Source organism: Fusarium subglutinans (assembly GCF_013396075.1).
Source record: "Fusarium subglutinans strain NRRL 66333 chromosome Unknown NRRL66333_c0000178, whole genome shotgun sequence".
NCBI classification, from domain to species: domain Eukaryota; kingdom Fungi; phylum Ascomycota; class Sordariomycetes; order Hypocreales; family Nectriaceae; genus Fusarium; species Fusarium subglutinans.
Window position 1 is genome coordinate 67,883 of NW_023502241.1, and position 21,086 is coordinate 88,968.

At 49.9% G+C, this 21,086-nt stretch overlaps 8 protein-coding genes across 8 annotated transcripts; 4 read left to right on the forward strand and 4 right to left on the reverse strand.

The window, feature by feature from the left end:
- Positions 1-1,204: 1,204 nt before the first annotated feature.
- On the forward strand, positions 1,205-3,112 carry FSUBG_10353 (cellular myosin heavy chain type a; the record flags this gene model as incomplete). Its single annotated transcript, XM_036674923.1, has 1 exon — positions 1,205-3,112. The coding sequence occupies one exon, from the start codon at positions 1,205-1,207 to the stop codon at positions 3,110-3,112; it is 1,908 nt and encodes a 635-aa protein (XP_036534174.1).
- Positions 3,113-3,455: 343 nt separating this feature from the next.
- Positions 3,456-3,919, reverse strand: FSUBG_10354 (uncharacterized protein; the record flags this gene model as incomplete). Its single annotated transcript, XM_036674924.1, has 4 exons — positions 3,456-3,594; positions 3,649-3,691; positions 3,753-3,828; positions 3,914-3,919. The coding sequence occupies 4 exons, from the start codon at positions 3,917-3,919 to the stop codon at positions 3,456-3,458; spliced, it is 264 nt and encodes an 87-aa protein (XP_036534175.1).
- Positions 3,920-6,355: 2,436 nt separating this feature from the next.
- On the forward strand, positions 6,356-7,597 carry FSUBG_10355 (uncharacterized protein; the record flags this gene model as incomplete). The annotated part of the gene is made up of 2 exons (XM_036674925.1): positions 6,356-6,405; positions 6,811-7,597. The coding sequence occupies 2 exons, from the start codon at positions 6,356-6,358 to the stop codon at positions 7,595-7,597; spliced, it is 837 nt and encodes a 278-aa protein (XP_036534176.1).
- A 425-nt stretch (positions 7,598-8,022) lies between these two features.
- Positions 8,023-9,695, forward strand: FSUBG_10356 (pyruvate kinase; the record flags this gene model as incomplete). The annotated part of the gene is made up of 2 exons (XM_036674926.1): positions 8,023-8,477; positions 8,525-9,695. 2 exons carry the CDS (start codon positions 8,023-8,025, stop codon positions 9,693-9,695), a joined length of 1,626 nt encoding a protein of 541 aa, XP_036534177.1.
- A 1,375-nt stretch (positions 9,696-11,070) lies between these two features.
- Positions 11,071-12,945, reverse strand: FSUBG_10357 (multidrug resistant protein; the record flags this gene model as incomplete). Its single annotated transcript, XM_036674927.1, has 4 exons — positions 11,071-11,319; positions 11,366-12,228; positions 12,280-12,462; positions 12,531-12,945. The coding sequence occupies 4 exons, from the start codon at positions 12,943-12,945 to the stop codon at positions 11,071-11,073; spliced, it is 1,710 nt and encodes a 569-aa protein (XP_036534178.1).
- A 2,103-nt stretch (positions 12,946-15,048) lies between these two features.
- FSUBG_10358 (transcription factor ACEII) lies at positions 15,049-16,041 on the reverse strand (the record flags this gene model as incomplete). Its single annotated transcript, XM_036674928.1, has 2 exons — positions 15,049-15,922; positions 16,022-16,041. The coding sequence occupies 2 exons, from the start codon at positions 16,039-16,041 to the stop codon at positions 15,049-15,051; spliced, it is 894 nt and encodes a 297-aa protein (XP_036534179.1).
- A 730-nt stretch (positions 16,042-16,771) lies between these two features.
- On the forward strand, positions 16,772-19,141 carry FSUBG_10359 (IKS kinase; the record flags this gene model as incomplete). Its single annotated transcript, XM_036674929.1, has 3 exons — positions 16,772-16,854; positions 16,906-18,380; positions 18,432-19,141. The coding sequence occupies 3 exons, from the start codon at positions 16,772-16,774 to the stop codon at positions 19,139-19,141; spliced, it is 2,268 nt and encodes a 755-aa protein (XP_036534180.1).
- A 325-nt stretch (positions 19,142-19,466) lies between these two features.
- Positions 19,467-20,816, reverse strand: FSUBG_10360 (purine nucleoside permease; the record flags this gene model as incomplete). The annotated part of the gene is made up of 3 exons (XM_036674931.1): positions 19,467-19,807; positions 19,855-20,635; positions 20,685-20,816. The coding sequence occupies 3 exons, from the start codon at positions 20,814-20,816 to the stop codon at positions 19,467-19,469; spliced, it is 1,254 nt and encodes a 417-aa protein (XP_036534181.1).
- Between the last annotated feature and the right edge of the window lie 270 nt (positions 20,817-21,086).

Below are 21,086 nucleotides of genomic sequence, written 5' to 3' on the forward strand. Positions count from 1 at the left end.
CCAAAAGATCAGCAGCAGTCGCGGTGCTTCAAGTTCCCGTCGGTTCAAGCAGAAGTCCGAGGTTGAAGCTTCAGGGTATCGACCTGTGGGAGCGAGGCAGAAGAAGCGGAAAATTTGACGAGATGCAAGAAAGAATGCGACATGGAAGGTTCCTCGTTCGCGCAAGCAAGGTTTCGGTCTGGCCTGGCCCGGTCTGGTTCGGTTTGGGAGAAGGGCGGAGGGGTTAGTGAAAAGTTGCCGGCTGATGGTAGTAGTCTTTCGTTTGGGCAGAGGATTAGGCAAGCTAGAAATATTATTCTTGACGGATTCAAATGATGTAAGGCTTCTTCAAAGGTATCTGAGTATGAAGCTCAGCCACGATTTGCACTGCATGAATATGAATAGCTCAACAGAGGGCGCGTGAAACTTGGAAGCTTCGAACCTCTTGACGAAACGTGCATTTATAGATCTCAGAACCCTGGTCAGAATTGTCTACTATATTTCGTGACTGTCCGGGCCAGAGTAACTTGGGTCTCATTTATGAAGTCTTCTCCAAACAAGCTTCCCAAGTAGCATCTTGTACTTGATGTTACTTTTTGAGTCTAGAGCTTGACCTTGGTGATCTTGAGACATCTGGTCGCTTCACGCAGTAGACGTTACAGGAGGTTACCGTAAAATGATTTAGATATGTTACAAGGAATTACCCAGCTCAATGACTAGCGAAATAGCAATTTCATGGCTCCTTTCCACAGTATGAACTGAGCTCAAGTTGAAGCTATCATCAAATATTCAACATATGATTGACCTTCATCACATGGAGATAAGCCCGTGACGCGGATGTGGTACAGATCCACTCCCCGCCCTGTGGATCGCGGTAGCTCATGGCCAGGACGCCAGGTGCACCCCGTCCCCAGAGCAGGTGGGCACATGCCAACCCCACATCGTGTCCAAAGCTTCCATCCAGTCGAAATAAGCTTCATCAACCTTTTCTCTCATGATCACTACCACGACTTCAACGACTCGTCACAGCTTATACAACACTTATCACTGCAAATACTGATATGCTCCGACTGATGTGAAGCACTGCGACCACAGACTCCACAGCTATAAAAGCTTCAAGCCGTGCCTATCCGATATCGAGCGAATGTTTGCGACAACTTCAATACTGCGACCATTCTCATCATTTCCGTGCCCGATCCCCGCGTATCTCTACTTATAAACGAATATGTCTTCCCCCTCTATCCTCGATCGCATTTCCAGTCCAACCCAGCGACTGCTCAACAACCCACTACGCAGCTCTCCTATTCGAGAAGTCAGCGAATATGATTTGGACGAGCTCGAACCTCGGAGCGAAGACCCTCTCTTCGACCAGGAACCTCCACGCCCCAGACTTAGGAAGACGGCCCAACCGACATCTACCACATCGACCCGGCGATCTTCATCATCTGCTTCGCGGGACAGCAAGCATCGTTATGAGAATTCACCTTCTCAAAGAAAGTCCAGGGTCATCTTCGCAGGACCACCTCCTCCGATCGCATCCTCAGTCTTGATTAACCAAGATCCATCACGGCAGTCAGTTTCCCCGAAACATAGCGATAGCGGGCGAGGGTTTGGGTTGCTTTCGCCAAGTCGCTTTGGGTTGAGTGACAGCCCGAGCCAGAAGTATTTAGATAATCGCCCACGTCTCGACTCGATATGGAGAAGCTTACAACGACGAGAAAAGGCTTTAGAACGAGACATTCAACAACTTTTAGACCTTCAAGCTTCAGGATTGGTTGCTGGTAGCGGAGATGGGGGTTCCGAAAGCAACTTTGGAAGTGATGCTGGTACTGGGGAGAGTACTTTTTATTCGACGGCTACGTCGAAGTCACGAATGATGAATTCATTGCATATGCCCGTACGCTCTGCACCAGATGGAAGTGTTATACCTGTGCGACAACCCGCTCCAAGCAAGCCACGCGGTCTCAAATCAGCTCGAGCCGGTCTCCAACAGGCCATGGCTGCTTTATCGGACTTGAAAGCGGAGGAGAATTCGCATCTGAACACGGCGTTAGAACAACGGAAGGATGCTCTGGCATATCTTGACAAAACGAGCAAGAGGAGGGACGATATATATGCTGAGCTTCACGCCTTGGAAGACGACGAAGAAGAACCTCTGGGCCAGGAGCTCCGTCAGCTTGGGGCTGAACAGAAGACTCTTGATCACGACATAAGAATCTTAGAAGAGAAACTGATTGCAATGCGAAATCGGCGCAGGTGGGTGCGAGAGAAGATAGAGGATGTTAAGAATCGACGAGAGGCTGGCCTTAGTGGGTACAGAGCTGCTGGTCGAGACGTGGACACAGAAGTAAGGGCACTGATACAAAGACCCCCTGTCACACCGTTGGATATAGATGCTCTAGGCGCTGGTGCAAAATCTCGGTCCAAGGAGAATACTGATATGCTGCGAGGTACCGAGTTCCTGCAACTAAGACCAGAACGCAGGACGGTAGAGATGGCGAGAACGTGGTGGCAAGGAGAAATCGCTGTGCTTGAGCGTCGCAAAACCCAGATATCAGAAGACCGCCAGGCTTTGATTGAAGGCTCTGAAGTTTGGTCTGAGGTTACAGGGCTTGTCGCACAATTCGAGGCGAGATTGCGGGAACTGATCAAAGCCAGCCAAGCAGGAGATGCTGACGAAGAGCCGCAGCAGGCCGCGATACGAGATCAGTTGTCTCAGATGGACACTGTTGTTGAAGAGCTGGAAAAGCGATTGCAGCTGGCTGAATCACAGCACTGGAATCTTCTCATATGCGCGATCGGCGCAGAGCTGGAGGCGTTCCTCGAGGCTAAAGCACTCCTAAGAACGCTTGGAATCATCCCAGATGAATCAGTCACTACAGAGGATCATCCAGAACATAATGGAACACAAGACAGCACGGAGGGGGAAACCGAGGAGCTGCCTGAAGAAAGTCACGACGAGAGCGATAACGAAGTTCCCGCTGATTTGTTGGTGTCTCGGTTCGAGGATCACGAGCACGATCCTCCGGACAGCCCCCAACAACAGAGCGTAGTGTTGAGACGGGTCAGCTCTGAGAACGAGGTTCCAGCTGAGTTTCTAGCAGAACACAAAGAACAAACCAAGACCGACTAGGAGGAAGAGTTTGGGACGTTGATTAGGCTTATGAGTAATGACAAGAAGGGATGTGAAGGCTTGAACCCGGTTCAGGTTATTGGTTGATCCTAGAGCAATTCACGGCAGCAGGATAGAAGCTCATGGCCTTAGTTGAATATCAGTATCATTGATCCAATTCACATGCATAGTTAGTCATATATCCGAACGCCTATCTGAAAACCCAGCGCGTCGAACGCGTATCAGGTAGCTTTGGCCATTTCCTCCGCGCGATCGTTAAGTCGTTTTTGAAGTCATTTGCAGCTGTAAAACTGAGTGGGAAGTGCATGGTATCGATAGCTTAAAAGGGTGCCGTCCTAGTCGCTCATCGGGTTCGCTCAAAGTAGCCGCTGGAGCCTGCGATCGCGACGGATTGATCCATGACCCATTCACCGACACCGAGGTATCTATCGATCCAGCCGGTGAATTCCTTGTTCTCACCGGCGACCTTGTCAGTCTTGAAACTATCGTTTGCTGTTAGATGTGTCGGAGAGTAATTCGGAGGGTTTAAGGCTCACGTCAGGCCGGTAGATCGCTTCATGCCGGCGAGGAAAGCCGAGACTGTTGCGGTGTTAGCTCTGCGCTGTTGCGGCGACAAGGAAGGGACGTATATTGGACTTACAGAGAACGGCGTCAAAGGCATAGTGTGTCAACCGTCCGACCTTTGACCAGAGTCCCAGAGTCAGCAGGTTGAGGAGCTGTGAGAGGAGTCTTTAGACTTGCCAGGCCTCACGGGCAGAGCTCCAGGGGGGAACAGGGGGATAGGAGAGAGAGGGTACATACCACCATGATGTAAGTGTTTGCAGCGGAAGAATTGTAAAGTGTCGTTTGGTGTTGGATGATAGTCGCGGTGTGAAGCGTCGTGAATGGAGTCGTTTTCTGGATCTAACCTTGGTCTAGCTTGGTCGTCATGCGACACAGACACAGCCGCGGCGGGAACCAGGCGATTGTGGAGACTCCGGCGTGCCGGCGCCGAAAGCTCCGGGGTAGAGCCACATCACGTGTTTCTCTCCTCTGTTACAGACCCAGACATTTGGATCTGTTGCAAGTGTATGCGGATGTTACAATGCAAAACATTGTGAGATGTTAGACGTCTCACGAGATGATATTATTGGCATCTGCATCATGGCTGTTCTTCTTAAAATAATTAGACTCGAAATAGAATGGTAGATCTGGCTTTGAAATATCCGAAAGCGGATATTCCTACCTAAGGAACCCCTCAAGGTGTAAATAGCTCAACATGCTTCATCTCGAGATTCACATTCCCAGCGGAAGCTCCTGATATGGAAATGCGCCTGGATAGAATCGACGGGGCTCAATAACCATGTTGCATCACAGCACGTTGCCGCCGCTAGTAGCCTCGTAGTCGCCGGTCAAAAACAAAACCGCTCGTTCGCTGGCATATCGGCGTTATTTACAGGAGAACCCACTCACGACTATTTTTTCCTCCTTCACCTCAACATCTGTCGGTCCAGACGCAAGAGGGGTTCAAGGGTCCAGAGAGACATCGCCGAGTGCATCGCCGTGTTCTATCCCAAGAAGAGCAAAGACGAGGAGGGGGGGAGTCATGAAGCAAAATCCCTCACTCATGAGTGATCCTCTTTTACAGTAATTGACCCCCGCGCCGCCAATCTTTTCTTACAAACATGGATTTTATCCAATAGGCTTGGTATCTACCGATATCTGAAAACGAACGTCGTTTAAAGTGCCGTTTTACTCAATGCAATGTGCTGTGTTTGACATATTACTCGCGCTTATTGGTGAGGGAGGGGCGGCTGGTTTTTTAGTTATTTTTCTGTTGAAGCGACATGTCGGTCAGCTATAGCCAGAGCTATGCGATCAATTAACGTTAGTCAGGAGATGGGGGTCTATCTCAAGAGCTGAATGATAGCGACCCAATGGTGATCTCCGCGGCCATGATAGAGGCGTTTGAGTGGTATATTCCGCCAGGAGATGGACGGTTGGAACCGACGTCGATAGCTTGAGCTTAGGCTGAACCAAAAGCCAAGAAAAAAGACGTTGAGCTCAAGGGTTGATAGGTTGAAACGATAGATAAGACTCGTTTATTCCCTCGCGTCATAGACATGACTCTGCTGAAGATGCAGGCTAAACCACTTGTCATGACATTCATCAACAGTATTGTAATGTTCTGCCTGAACAGGAAGAGGATAATGAGAAGCGAAGTTGATGTGTATCATGCCAAGAGGTTTCTTAGCAGTATGCAATACTAAGACAAACCTCAACCCAATCGTAGCAGCATGCCTGGTAATGAATTGACTGATTGGTCTTGCATTTCGGCCCAATCAAAGTTTGATGACTGTTGTTGAGACGTTACGAGCTCAGGTGAGGCCAATGCTTTCAAGGTGAGAGGGCGATACTTATTCGCTAGAAAATTAGGCGCTTTCTGACTCCAACTCTGTTGGCACCATCAAAATACCCTGCCACTACCTCCTCAACGAATTGGTATTGAGTCAAGGGATGAGGTAACCTAACTACGGTCAGCATTTGCGTGGCGGGGGATTGGCATTTGTTTGCGCGTTTCATGACACGGCCAATGCATTCGGTATGATAACCCACTCTAAGATTTGGCTAATATGAACATAAATCAGCGAGGCAAGGTGAGGTACAGATAAAATTACCGATTTGGGGTTGGGGAGAGCAGTTCGTAGAGGGAGGGGAGAGCTACTGTCGGATGCTGCAGTAGCGGGCGGAGTGCTTTGCCCCGAATGTGCTGCTGTAACTTAACGATGCTGATGGATGGCAGAAGCAAAGCCACCATACACCCAAGCGCGATAGCGGGGTCGAGTTTGGTGGGGGAACAGAAAATAGCTACGCGACTTTGACGAGGGCGGGCAAGACAGTGACTTCAGATTGGATATTTCGAGAATATTATTATAGGAATATACACATCAACATTACTTGAGACTTGTTAAATTAGAGCTCTAGACCATTGTGAGCATACAAATCAATTCCAAAGCTATTTCACACACTTCAAGGCCTGTAAGCTTGCATCTCACAGGAAGCGGGGTGCAAGGAACAGCTCCCCATAATTTCTGAACCAGATCGCCAGAAAAGAAAAGAGAAAAAAGAAAAAGGCGAAAAAAAAAGCCATCCATATCTCAACCACAGCGACAGCCCAGAGCTCAGACACTTTGACCAAAGCGGGCTACCTGTGAATTCACCGTACTAAGTACATCTGAGGTAAGTACTCCGTAACGCTACTCCATGCTTGGCTCTTACCCCTCCAGTCATGATGGCTGTGATTTCTCGGTGAGGTACAAATCTTTGTTGATTGGGGAGGCAAGAGTAAAGTACCCCCTGAACGTTCGCTGTACCTTACTGAGCTGTACTGCGCTGCGCTGTGCCAACTGGGCTGGGCTCTCCCGTCTTTTATTATTATTATCATCATCACCACACCAAATTTCTTCCTCTCTCCCTCTTCTTCTCTTTTTTCTCTTCCTTCTCATCTCTCAACCCTTTTCTTACCAACGACCAAAACAGATTTTAGTACCATCCCGCCCCTTACGCTTCGACCTTTGCGAGCTCCTCCATCGAACGTCGTCAATAAATAATACCAGGAAGAGTGCGCACGTTCCTCTGCCTCTCTGACCACATCATCCTTCTGGGTTATTATCGTACGGTGCAACATTCGTACAACAAAATCTATATACTCCTGTAAGTCAACGTGCTGCTGTTGCTGTTGCTGTTGCTGTTGCTGTTGCTGTTGCTGTTGCTGTTGCTGTTGCTGTTGCTGTTGCTGTTGCTGTTGCTGTTGCTGTTGCTGTTGCTGTTGCTGTTGCTGTTGCTGTTGCTGTTGCTGTTGCTGTTGCTGTTGCTGTTGCTGTTGCTGTTGCTGTTGCTGTTGCTGTTGCTGTTGCTGTTGCTGTTGCTGTTGCTGTTGCTGTTGCTGTTGCTGTTGCTGTTGCTGTTGCTGTTGCTGTTGCTGTTGCTGTTGCTGTTGCTGTTGCTGTTGCTGTTGCTGTTGCTGTTGCTGTTGCTGTTGCTGTTGCTGTTGCTGTTGCTGTTGCTGTTGCTGTTGCTGTTGCTGTTGCTGTTGCTGTTGCTGTTGCTGTTGCTGTTGCTGTTGCTGTTGCTGTTGCTGTTGCTGTTGCTGTTGCTGTTGCTGTTGCTGTTGCTGTTGCTGTTGCTGTTGCTGTTGCTGTTGCTGTTGCTGTTGCTGTTGCTGTTGCTGTTGCTGTTGCTGTTGCTGTTGCTGTTGCTGCACATGAATGGAGACGACTGCTGGCTGTGGCTTGGGCCTTTGGGGTTTGGTCTACCGGCCCTCCAAAAATGATGGCGATAGCGATATGGAGGTGTGGCATATACCCGTCTTTGCAGATACGATTCTGGCTTTTGGGTTGCAGTAGCAGTTCAGAAACACTGTATTTCCCCTGCGACCCATTAACAGTACGTGACAAGGTGTCGGGTTTGGACTCGGTTCTTCTGGCCCGATTAGCGATTATCTGACGATTCTGTACTCGGCCCATCTATTGAGCTCATGGGTCGTCTTTTGTCCTTTTCGCCAACCAAGCCAGCCAGACTGTGTCGCACCGACTGCTCTGCCCACCGAGAAATGCCACGCCCCATTGCTATCGCCTTTCCCACCACGTCACTTAACGTCAGATCAGATCCACGTTAGCCCCATGTACTTGCCTACAGCTCACGGATACATCCCTGTTGGCCTGCATAGCAAGTGCCCGCAGAACGACCTGATCTTTCTGCTCTGCTACTTGTTGGCTGCTGATATCAGTTGATTGAGAGAGACATATATTTCCTGTCTTCTCCAACTGTTCCGGGCTGAATTCCTCACGTCTTCATTCTTTTTGCAGCAGAGCTACCCCGCCAAGCTCATCCCACCCACTACTCAACATTTGCTAATCGCTTCTTTCACAATGGCTCAGAAACCCTCACACAAACATTCCAAAAGCGTCATGGCTGCTACTGCTCAGGACCACCTCGAGTTCGGAGGCAAGATCTCATGGCTTGCCTCCCTCGACACCGCTTTCCGACCTCAGCGCAACTACCGCCGCTCCTCCATCATCTGCACCATTGGCCCCAAGACCAATTCTGTTGAGGCCATCAACAAGCTCCGAGATTCCGGTCTTAACGTTGTCCGCATGAACTTCTCCCACGGATCATATGAGTACCACAAGTCTGTCATTGACAATGCTCGCGAGTCCGAGGCTACCCACGCTGGTCGCAATGTTGCCATTGCTCTTGATACCAAGGGCCCCGAGATCCGAACGGGTAACACTCCCAACGATGAGGATATTCCCATCAGTGCTGGCCACGAGATGAACATCACCACCGACGATTCTTATGCCACTTCTTGTGACGACAAGAACATGTGAGTACAATAGAAACTGGTGTAACTCCTAAAGCTAACTCTTGCAGGTACGTCGACTACAAGAACATCACCAGTGTCATCGAGCCCGGCCGCGTCATCTACGTCGACGACGGTGTTCTCGCTTTTGACGTCCTCGAGATCAAGGACGAGAAGACCATCCGAGTCAAGGCCCGCAACAACGGCGCTATCTGCTCCAAGAAGGGTGTCAACCTGCCCAACACTGATGTCGATCTTCCCGCTCTTTCCGAGAAGGACAAGGCCGATCTCAAGTTCGGTGTTGAGAACAACGTGGACATGGTTTTCGCGTCTTTCATCCGCCGCGCTGAGGATATCCATGACATCCGCGAGGTCCTCGGTGAGAAGGGCAAGCACATTCAGATTATCTCCAAGATTGAGAACCGACAGGGTCTCAACAACTTCAAGGAGATCCTCGAGGCCACCGATGGTGTCATGGTTGCCCGTGGTGATCTCGGTATCGAGATTCCCGCTGCTGAGGTGTTTGCTGCCCAGAAGAAGCTCATTGCCATGTGCAACCTCGCTGGCAAGCCCGTCATCTGCGCTACTCAGATGCTCGAGTCCATGATCAAGAACCCCCGCCCCACCCGTGCTGAGATCAGCGACGTCGGCAACGCCATCACTGATGGTGCCGACTGTGTTATGCTTTCTGGTGAGACAGCCAAGGGTAGCTACCCCTCCGAGGCTGTCAAGGAGATGCACGAGACTTGCCTCAAGGCCGAGAACACCATCCCCTACGTCTCCCACTTCGAGGAGATGTGCACTCTCGTCAAGCGACCCGTCTCCACTGTCGAGTCTTGCGCCATGGCTGCTGTCCGCGCTTCCCTCGATCTCGGCGCTGGCGGTATCATTGTCCTCTCCACCTCCGGAGAGTCGGCCCGCATGCTGTCCAAGTACCGACCCGTGTGCCCCATCTTCATGGTCACTCGAAGCCCCACAACATCTCGATTCGCCCATCTGTACCGTGGCGTGTACCCCTTCCTGTTCCCCGAGACCAAGCCCGACTTCACCCAGGTTAACTGGCAGGAGGATGTCGATCGCCGAATCAAGTGGGCCGTCAACAACGCTCTTCAGCTCAACGTCCTCACCCCCGGTGACACCGTTGTCGTTGTCCAGGGCTGGAAGGGCGGCATGGGTAACACCAACACCCTCCGAATCGTCAAGGCTGACCCCGAGCACCTCGGCATTGGTCAGCTTCAGTAAAGCATAAAAGTCTCTTAAAGATGAACGTGGAGTGATGGGGAATTGTTTAATGCGAAATTAGTAATGATAGACAGGGCAATGGTTGTTTCCAAGGTTAGGGTACTGGTTTACGAGTTCTGAGTCACGTAAAGGAATAAACAGGGCAAGTCCCTTTGCATCATACCATATGTCTCTGTGAAATGTGCCTCAAGTGCGTATGTCACTCATCATAAAGCAGACATTCATCAGTAAGCTTGATGTTGCAGAACACTAGGGATACCAGGCCAACATCCCGTCGTGTAATGTCCAGTACACCTCTCGCATCAACACATGTGTCCCTAACGACCCGCCTATCCGAAGGCATCTAGCCCACACATGTAGCCAAGGATTACGGAGTAAAGGGCTGAGATATGGAAAGACCCCGAGCTAGGGACCAGATCTCGCGATTCAAGGGTGCATTGCTTACCCCTAACAGTACGATATATGATAAGATGGGTCTCGGGAAGCAGGAAAACAGCAGGGCCTGATACAAATAGGGCGTCAAAATAAACTCAGTGAAAAGTATCTTAAACTTAGCAAAAGTATCCTAAACTTATGCTAAGTTGACCTAGGTCTTTTCCTCCCGTGGATGGGTCTATCTTTTCTGTGGTCCGTGTACAAAGGTGTGGCCTGACCTTATAAAAGGTCGGTGATAACCGATTCTGGCATGATAGTTACGATTGAGGTGAATAGTCGGTCCTTCAAGATGAGCTTTGGACACCGTGTTGGGGTAATGAGGTGATGAGATGGATACACAGAGATGATAGGGAGATTCAAGATGTTTCCTAATGGACTCGAGTGATTGGATAAGTCTGGGATAGACTGAGAAGTCTTCTAACCCGTGGGTCATTTACGTCTTAGTAAAGTATGTTGCTGTAGATCTAGTGGATCAAGGCGCCGCTGTTTACACGCAGGGGCTGTCATGATGAGATGGTACTGTCGGTGCTTTCGACGGAGTTCTTATGGCAAAGTTGGGTCATTGAGGCAACTCAAGTTGTCCATGTTCAGTCGCTACTATAGTGGACATTGCGTGAATGCCGTGCAGCCGTACAGCATCGCGATATAGGTAGGCAGTGAAAGATTCCCTTGGCAGGACGCCTTTTTATGCGTGATGGCAAGTTTCCGTCATCGCCTTTTTTTCTCATGACCCCTGGCGGTTCGGCTCGAGCCGCATCAGTTATATCCCAACGGCCGCCTCATCTGCAGCTCCCTTATAGAACCATGGGAACTGTCTCACTCACAAGCTAATGCAGTGGGCGAATGATAAAAAGTGACTCCGTGAAAGAATATGCTAAGAACAAATGCTGGGCTTCCTCTATGTATGCCTGTGAATCGCCAGTCTGTCCACTTTTTCCGTCTATAAATCCTTGATCTCAAACTTCTTTCTCAAATGCTCTCCATACTTGATGAATAGCCACGGCGCAGGGATTAGCGCAGCAGCGATGAAGCCCAAAAGGCTGTTTCCCCATCCCATACCGAGTTTGTCGTACATTGGCAGTCCCGCGAGAGGTAGAAATGCTCCAGCGATTGATCGCATCACGGCGTTGGCGGCGAGGGCAGAGGCTGCGTAGACGGTGAAACTGTCGATGAGGTACATCTGTAGTGACTGTAATATGGTTAGTCGGCATCACGATACCAAGTGGTAGACCTACCATGAAGATGACCAGGTTTCCGACACCAATGACACATGTTCCAAGGATGGGTGCGATCCAATGAGTCTGATACTCTGCAGTCCATCCGTAAATGAAGAAACCAGCCGGGAGCAGAACAGCACCAATCCTCAACGGCGGAAGTCGATTCTCGGGCCTCATTGATTCAGCAGGATCGTCAATGCCTTGCTCCTTAGCAGCTGCAGCCTTCTTCTTCATGTACTTGTCACTAGAGACTGAAAAGTACGCTACGCCAATCATACTGCCCACACCAAGACCCAGGAACGTTAGGCCTGCATGAACTGTGTTGAAGTGGTAAATTTTCATAAACAGAGGTGTGAGACTCGTGAAGAGGAGGTAGAGGTATGCATAGGCAAGTCCCACGTATACACCGCAGATGATGCAGATGGGTGAGAAGAGGAGCATCTTGAATGGGCGCAGGATACCGCGCTTGAAGTAATCTGCAGGACTGAGGCCGGCGTCAAGTTTAGATCGAAGGCGGTCGTTGCCTGTCTCCTTCTGGAGTCTCTTTGTCTTTCGGGCGAGAATGACGGGTGCGTAGGTCTCCTCTGAGGCGAAGAAGAAGATAGAGGACAGGACGCCAGATATGATGGCAATGATCCAAAACACCCATCGCCAGCCCAGGGCGTCAGTGATAACACCACCCACAACTGGCCCAATGATGGGTCCGAGAAGCGGACCGATACTGAAGCTCGCCATGGCCGCACCTCGCTTCTCCTGAACGATCATATCCGCAATCGTACCGCCGCCGTTGGTGATGGGTGTCGAGCCAAATGTGCCACTAAGGAAACGAAACGCGATGAAACTGCTCAACGAGGGAGCTTTGGCGCAGGCAATAACGAACACTGGGAGACAGAGTTAGACAAGTTTGGAGGTAGTGAGGATTTATTTTATACCGATGAAGCCGACGTTGCAGCAGTGATAGACTATTTGACGTCCATAAAGTTCCGATAGGGGAGCAAAGATCATGGGGCCTGCAGCGAAACCGAGAACGTAGACAGACACACAGAAGGATGCTAGTTCGCGACTTTGACTGCCGAACTCGACCATGAGTTGCGGTACACCGGGTGCAAACATGGCTATGTCACGTTAGCATGTCCTTGAAGGCTATAATCTCGAGATAGATATTACAACAAGGGCTACTTACAAGAAGCCAAGGGAGTAACGAACGTCAGTGCGCTTACAAGCACACAATTGAGAACCTTCTTCCAAGTAGCAAAATTGTACGGATTCTGGCGATCCTTATCACCATCCCACCAAACAACATCGCTCTCGCTCTGCGTTTGCGAACCCTCTTCCTCATCTTTCACGGACCCGTTTTCCTTACCGTGCTTCTCTGGCTCCAGAGAGGCTGCTTCTCTTGCATAGCTTGCACGTCGATGACTCGTGAGACTGGCTCGTCTTTGCTCGTCTGCCGGAGTAGGTATAAACCCAATGTTGCTAGGAATATCTGCATCGTGGCCCTCCGCAATAGCCTCCCGGGTCATTTCTTCGCGTGTTGGTTCGCGGGTCAATGCATGAGATTTTGACTCTTCGCGAGTCAAGTCATCGTCTCGGCTCATCTTGAACGTCTCAGCTGTATTTTGAACTACGAATGAAGTCGGAGATAGTCCGTATTGGGTAATTCCCAGGTTATGCTGGTGGAGATTTTGCGTTTCGTCTCCCCGGATTTTCGCAAATCCTATTCTGTGGTTCCTCTCCACTCAAGTCGGTCAGGTTCAATTTTCGTAAAAAAGTTGTCGGCGGAAGACAAGGTCGTTGATGGGAGGACTTTAAAGGCGGATGGCCTGACAAGACGGATGAACGGACGGACGGACAAACGAGGTTGGAAGACCTCAGGGACACCAGTAGCGGGGTGTATACTCGTTTGAGAACAAAGTCAAGTTTGTTTGTTTGGCGGACTGGAAGAAGCTGTTCTCGCTTGCGGACGGGGCAACACAAACGAGTTCAGTGTGCGATCATGGGGGAGTCATATGGCATGAAATGAGGCACAGAAGGAGAAAAGTGAAGAGAACAGAGAGAAAAACAAAGCTGCCCTACATCCTTGAACATAGCCTGAAGCAACGCAACAGGGCCTCCGCCAATTCGGGTTTCTGTCTAAATCAGTTGGAGATCTCCTCTTCCAATGCAACAAACCTCGGCCGGAGCACATCTTCCCCCCTCCCTCCCTCTTCTCTTCTTCGGGTCCTCGCTCGCGTTCGGGTTCAGCCATAAACTCCGTCTACCTACATGGCACTAGAGCACGTTGTCTTCGCAAAGGGTCCCTTTCTCGTATGGGTCTGCCAATTTCATTGGGCAGGGGTCTTGCTTGAAACGGCTTGATCACCCGCTTTCCTAGACATGGCGTGCTGAGATATTCTCGGCCGAGTCCTGGAGTTGACGTCCGGTCTATTTCCTCGCAATATCCGTCCCGCCTTGGGGGGATTTCTCTTGTGCGGAGGTGCCCCCATGGCTTTTGCTAAGACATTTCCCTGCGCTCTTTCATCACTTATTAGTAATGGTAGTCTCGTATACGGATATTCGGCTATGAACTGAGGTTCTTCACTTAAAATCGGAAGAATTCCCAGTCTGACCACCCATAGAAGTTCATGTGGTGTGACAGCGGCACCAAAACCGGTACCTATTCTGACCGTATCACTTTAATTCGACTCAAAAAACGGCCTGCAGAGGATTTCTCATTTAAGTCGTAACCCCGACCTCAGCCTTAACTTCTGCACGACTGCATGATCGGACAATCAATGCCATCGCCAAAGGCTGAACTTCCGTCCCCTGTAGCTGGGCCTCAGGGAGCAAGAAAACTCAAGACTTGAAAAGAAGGTGCCAAAATAAACTTAGTAAAGAGTCCCCTAAGCTTAGGCTAAATTACCTAAATATTTTCATCATTTAGGATCAAGGTCCCGAGTTTTCTTTCCTCCCCTAGCCGGGTAACACGCGCTCTCCCGTGTTTCTGTACTGGCTTTGGGCCTCGTACACGCAGAAGCCGCGAACGTCAGCTGTGAGGTTATCCACAGAATCTCTTTCATGGGAAGCACATAGTGGAGAATGAACCCGTTGGTAGCTCGGCCACGGCGGAGCATTGCGACAGAACGAATGAGACGATGTTGCATAGCTGGCTTGTAACAGCTATATGCGGGTAAATCAGAAAGCATGGTTTCACTGGTTGCAAAACATGTAAGTTTGTGTGCCAATCGGGTCTCGTTGTTTGGGGGCGGATCTCAAAGAGGTAACGCCGTAACATCTCGGGCATTACTGTAAAGCGACAGTATGACAACCCTGCAGCTGCCTTGACGTTTTCCAGTGATGAAGCAGTATCGTAAGCATGTCGGCATTGTATGCCAAAGCCCTGATCCCCCTTGTGTGCGTGTTCCCGTGTGGAGGCAGGGCCCAATCGAACGGTCAGATGACGGAGCTCGACAATCTCACAGGGTAGTTGATGAAGCAAACCGGCCCTTCTCAGGCTCCTTGCATCGAAGCCAACATATTCGTCCATCCAGCAAGTCAGCCATATCTGTCTTTCTTGCACACGACTAGCGAGGGAGCAATGCCAGTTGACTCTCATGCACTACCATTGTCCAAGGTTCCTCAAAGACAGAAGAATCCCCACGATGTCTGCTTTATCTGCGTGTCCTTTTAATTTTTAATGAAGGAAACTGTTAAAAAAAACATCATCTGATGACACCAAGTTTCATAAGGTTGTCTCGAAGAGAACAAAGACCCTCGAGAGTGTCTGAAGCTCGTTCTTTCAATGATTCGCATTGAAGACTCATTATTTTTGCTGCTTTTGACTCATTTCCGACAGCTAATGATACCGCAACTTCCAGTTGCTCTGCCCTTGAGCCCAGGGAATGCTGGAGCTCGATCACCATTGCGATCATCATTGAAGCAGCTGAGATTTTCGGGGCAACGAAAGAGCCGATCTTGATCTCGGGCATGTCGAACTTGGGCTCGTGTTCTCTGGGTAACAGCGGTACAGCATGAGCGCACATACGCCCATGGTTAGTGATCATGTCAAAGATATCGAGTAGTCTTAGGTGGCAGGCCATGATGAGGTGAATAAGAGACTGGTCGATCGGAACTCTAGATTTTGAGAGTGAAAATTCCTTTTGTGCATTATGTATGCAATCCGGGGCGTCACAGCTGATATCCTCGGGTTCAAGTCGTTTGAGGACTTCGGGATATAAGTGAAGTAGCTTTTGAGAACGTTGAAGCAGCTCTTCAAGGAATGACCCAAGATCAAACTTGCATATCTTGATGAACTCGGTGAGTTCCCTTGCAGATAAATGGTCTCGTTGCGAGGTTGGAAATCCGGTCTGTAGCCGATCCAGCCCAGCCATGAGATCTGTCAACTGAGATATCTCGGTGACTTGAGCTGGTGGAGGTGGAGGTGGAGGTGGATTTGCATCCTCGCTAACAGGCGGCGTTGTGATAAATTGATCAAGATTAATACTAGGAACTGGGTCGATTGTAGGCTCATCCAAGCCAAGCATAGACCAGTTGAAGGCAACATTGTCAGGATGGCGCAGAGACCGAGTTGGGGGGCTGAAGAGGCAGGTAACTCCAGCTTTGACACATCGAGTACAGACTGAAGAGGCAGGTATTTTTGTGCATTTTAGTTTTTTACTGTGACATCTATCACACGCTTGTCGGAGTTCTGACATGGTAATGAAGTAGTTTTGGACAAAGAGAGTCGCTTGCGTGTAATTGGGAAGCCTGAAGCCTCGCGATAGTGGGGAAGGTGTTGTTGGTCGAGGACATCCAGCCAAAATACCCTAGACCTTCAAACCTGACATTCTGCCTCGAATTGGGGCAGTGGCTGATTTGTGAAAGCTTTAAATGTGGCAATATTATAATTTCTCTTATTTGACTTGATACCGTTTCAGAGGCAATTGACTCATGATCCACCTGTCGAACGGCGTCAAGATACAAATGACAAAGCTTAATTGAGGTTCCTCATGATCAACACCCTTCATAGATGCATCACTAACACTTCAAGCTCCACTTTGTCCTTCAGAGCTCGTAGAAGCTGTCGAAAATACAGTCAAATAGACTTGACATTCTAATCAATAATATTTACAGAAGGCGAAGTAATCGCAGCTAATGACTCATAAGGTCTCACTGTGATATTATAGATTTTTGAGTAGCACTTTTATTGTTGTTGTTCACGCTACCTCGATATCTCCGATCCCTTCCTTGTCAGCATCGATCAACAACACCACTTAAACTGCCACTGGCAACTTGGAGCTTCCCCGCGAAACTTTCCACTTCCATTCCACTTCCATTTCCACTTGAACCAACGGCTCCAACACAAAATCCTCAACTTCCCCGTCGCATCATCTTTACCATGATTGCGATCCTGGATTTTGTACCTGACGCTCCCACTCCAAGGACATGTCGCTAATTCCCTACCAGCCCCATGAGGGCCGAGAGATTGTTCTGTACGTCATCACGTTTCCTTTTGTTTGTTGTGCAAGGTAAGGTATGTAGGTATCCCCAGCAAGCTAACCAACCCTTGTCACTTACAGCCGTCACCACAACGCTATCGTTGTTCGCGATTCTCAATCTCATCGGCTCGAGATCAGAGGCATCTCGACTTGTCCCACATGCCATCAGCCGCTCACTCGTTCCGAGAATACCTCTGACCGAAGCTATGATTCCTTTGGTGCTCGGCAAGAGACCTATGTCGACCCCGATTACTTTCGCATGCTTCGCGCTGCCAATGCGAATAACGATAATTCCGCCGATCACCCGCCGAGCCCAGTAAGAAGACTTTTTGGTCCTGTATTGGGCGGTAGTAGCCCGACGACAAATCAGACATCACCATCTCCAGGCCCAGATGAGGCCGAGTTTGTGTCGAGCACACCCGGTGTCGCGCAAGCGGAAGGCAGCAGAATACGGCGAGATGCATTCAGTCCCAACTACTTCAACACATTTTTCGTCGAGGAAAGAATCCTAGGGAAGGGAGGCAAAGGTGTCGTGCTGCTTGTACGGCACGAAATTGATGGATGCGCCCTTGGCCAATTCGCTTGCAAACGAGTTCCCGTCGGAGATGATCACGCCTGGTTAGAGAAGGTTCTCATCGAAGTCGAGCTTCTCGCCAAGCTTTCCCATCCAAACCTCGTATCGTATCGGCACGTCTGGCTTGAGGATGTTAGACTCACCCGATTTGGCCCCAGTGTCGCTTGCGCATTCATCCTCCAGCAATACTGTAACGGTGGTGACCTCCAACAGTACATCGTCGGCGGAGCACCACGTGAGGCAACCAAAGAGGAGCTCAAGGCTCAGATGCGTCGAAGATCAAAGGGTCAACTCGAAACTCCTATCGATTTGTTGAACGGCAACCGCAAGCTCCCTTTTGACGAAATCTACACACTGTTCAAGGACATCACATCCGGCGTGGCATACCTCCACGCAGCCAACTACATTCATCGCGATCTCAAACCAAGCAATTGTTTGCTTCATCGTGAGGGTGGCAGAACGACATGCCTCATCAGCGATTTCGGTGAAGTCCAGCCTGAAAATGTCGTCCGCAAGTCTTCAGGCACTACTGGAACCATCTCGTACTGCGCTCCCGAGGTCCTCAAAATGGATATCTCCTCAGGTCGATATGCAAACTTCACCACAAAGTCGGATGTCTTCTCACTTGGTATGATTCTCTACTTCATGTGCTTCGGGAGACTTCCTTACCAAAGCGCGAATGCCTTGCAAGAAGAACTTGAAGATGTGGATGAACTTCGAGCCGAGATTACTCACTGGCAAGGGTTCCAGGATGAACGACGTGAGCGCCCGGATCTTCCCTCGAAGCTATACCAACTCTTGAAGAGACTGTTGGCTCTCAACCCTGGTGAAAGGCCGAGTGCCAATGAGGTTCTCAAGGCCATGAGAGGCGAGTCCATGACGTTCGAGAATGGTGCAAGTCAGGAGCCTGCACCAAATCTCGGGATCGGGACTCGCATACAGAATCTGGACTCGCCCGCTCCCCCAGGTACCCCAGTTCCAGGTGAGTTTCTTTTCCTTGTGTTGTAACAAACCTACTCTTACAGTTCTACAGGCCCTCGACATCGTCGTCAAGCGTCAACATCGGACAAGTTTGAAGAGCTTGGTGCCCTGGCTAGGACTACTTCGAGAGATCTGTCGCCTACCAAGAGTGCACAAAGTTCTCGGCTGGATCCACATCACCAGTCTCTATCAAGACACCGTGGCTCACAGTCAATGGTTATGTCCCACAGCCAGGAGAGTCACCGTGGATCTTTTGTAACACCAGCCGTGAGCGTCAGCGACGCATCTGAGCACTCAGAAATGCACGAGAGGCGAAACTCTCAAAGCCCTCCACTTTTGATGCCGCCGCCTACGACCACAGCTGACGCTCTTAGACGGAGAGCAACTGTGTTTCTCATTCGATCCATGCATCTGGCAGGCGAAAACTCGCCGCTGCTCAGCTATACCCTTCGCCTCGGCTTGTTTGGCATCAAAATGACTACTCTTGCACGCCCCTGCTGGCCACTCATGGTCCAACCGAACGTAGGCATTCCACTCGTCTGCGTTGCAGCGCTAGATCTTGGCCTGCCACAGATGACGAGCTATTCTCCTGCTCTGAGACAAGGCTATGGAGATTACTTCACGAGCGGTCCACGAGCGTGGGGCTTAGCCATGAGTTTTCTCCTATTGTTCCTTCATTTTACCGTGCTATGGGTTGCGTCAGGCTGGGCGACGCTGTGTGCCACGAATGAACACGACGTTTGGGCCGATGGGCCGTGGTAGCGTGACTTGAAAAGTTGTAGCGATGCGAGGTGATGTTTTTATATGTGAATCAATGAAACCATTTGGCCTGCTGATGTGTGAGGAGGTGAACAAAGCATACCCGAGATCGTTTGGCGAAACATACTGGTTCATGAAAGTAAACCGGCAATGATACCAAAGAGCTGATAGCGGAAATGATTGAGAATGACGGCGGGTTAAAAAGGCCCAAAGAAAAGTGTTTATTACAACAAAATAGAAAGAAGGTTGACCTCGCCACGATACCATACGCTCTCCCAAGCTTACCAACACCAAATGATACCAACCTAACTGCTATGCCCTTACTCATTCAGATCTTCCTCAGAGACTTCTGCGTCAAGATTCTCCGCCTATCCATCTCCCTATTCGCCAACACACTGCTCTCACTATCCGGCGCAATGCGCTCACCATGTGTCAAACTCCCAAAGCCAAAGTCAGGCTCACCACCGAGACTACCGAAGATGTCTCCAATGTAGTTCTCTGCTCTGATGCCATCTTTGAACGTGGCGTCCCAATCTTCAATGATGCCCTTTACGATCTCAACGCCTGCATTGAAGATGTTGGCAATGGCGATTGAGAAGCCATTCTGTTTGGCGGCGGTGAGATGATCTAGGTCGGTGTAGTCAGGAGGAGGACGATCAAAGTTGGAACCTGCAAGGGTTAGCGAGATGATTGATAGGGGCTACGGGAGAGATCACCTGTTCTGTAGATCATAACTCTTGAGAAGTCGCAGATCTTTGCAATCGCTGCTCTGACGAGGACTTCTAAGATTGCATTATCCTCCTGGGCGCTCATGCAGTAGACGCCACTGCCATTTGTCCACACCTTGGTAGTATTCTCAAAGGACTCCGAGAGTCTACTACCAGAGTAGTATACATCACTCGTAGCTGTGTCGCACTTGATAACAGATGGTGGTTGAGAGGCACTCTTGTATGTCTCACCCATTCGGCGGTAGAGTGCACGGTACTCCTTTGGGCCATTCGCATCTTCCAGCTGAGCCTTTGAAGCGAGTTTGTATGCTGCATCTTGAAGTTGAGCGTTGAGTTCAAAGACCTCAGTGCCATATGTGATGAAGGGCTGTTGGTAAGGCTGGTTACGGCCATATGAGATATATCCAGTGGGCCAGCCTTGAGGAAGAGATCGTATATCTATCTCATATTGCAACGCAACCTGGACCGAATAACGAGCGATGGCAACTGAACCAAGAGTACCGTATTTGGGATTAACACCAGCTATGCCGCCGACGAGGAAATATGTATGGCGAAAGTCAAACTTGGGTGAGAGCATGAGAGCCATGAGTGAAGCGGCGGAGTTTATCTCCCCCTCGCCGATGGTGACATGGCATATGCTTCCATCTTCAGTGCAGGTAGTGCAGGGGAAGAGCATGGAGAGGCCAGGGGTGTGGATGGTCTTGAAGGAGAGGTTGCCTAGACTTGAGCCTGGGAGGCGTTCGTGCCAGACTGCAGCTTCGGGGGACCACTGTTGTCTGTTATTAGAGAAGTAGTATGGGATAGGGGAGAGGGCATACCATTGAGATGATCATGACTTTGGGAGCAAAGACTTCATCGTCTCGTGTATTCAGGGGACGGGGCAAAGCTGTAACTAGAGGCAAGAGGACGAACTGAAGAAGGAGGGTGAGTAAAGCTCTTGGTAACTCCATGGTTGATAGTCTTGAGTTGTTTGAAGAAACCACTGAAGATCTAGCGGGAAGTCAAGGAGCTTTATCTCTGAATCACATCCGGACAATCTCAAGACTCATACCAAGAAACATGTTCGAGACCTTCATCACCGAACCCGTTCCACAAACCCAATGCTGTCAAAAGCCGCCATGTGGATTCAATGTCTCTGTCACCCCGACTAAAGATTCAGAACCCAGAAGGAGAATTCCAACGGGTATCCAGCCACGGATGCCGCCCTCTCCAAGGCAAAC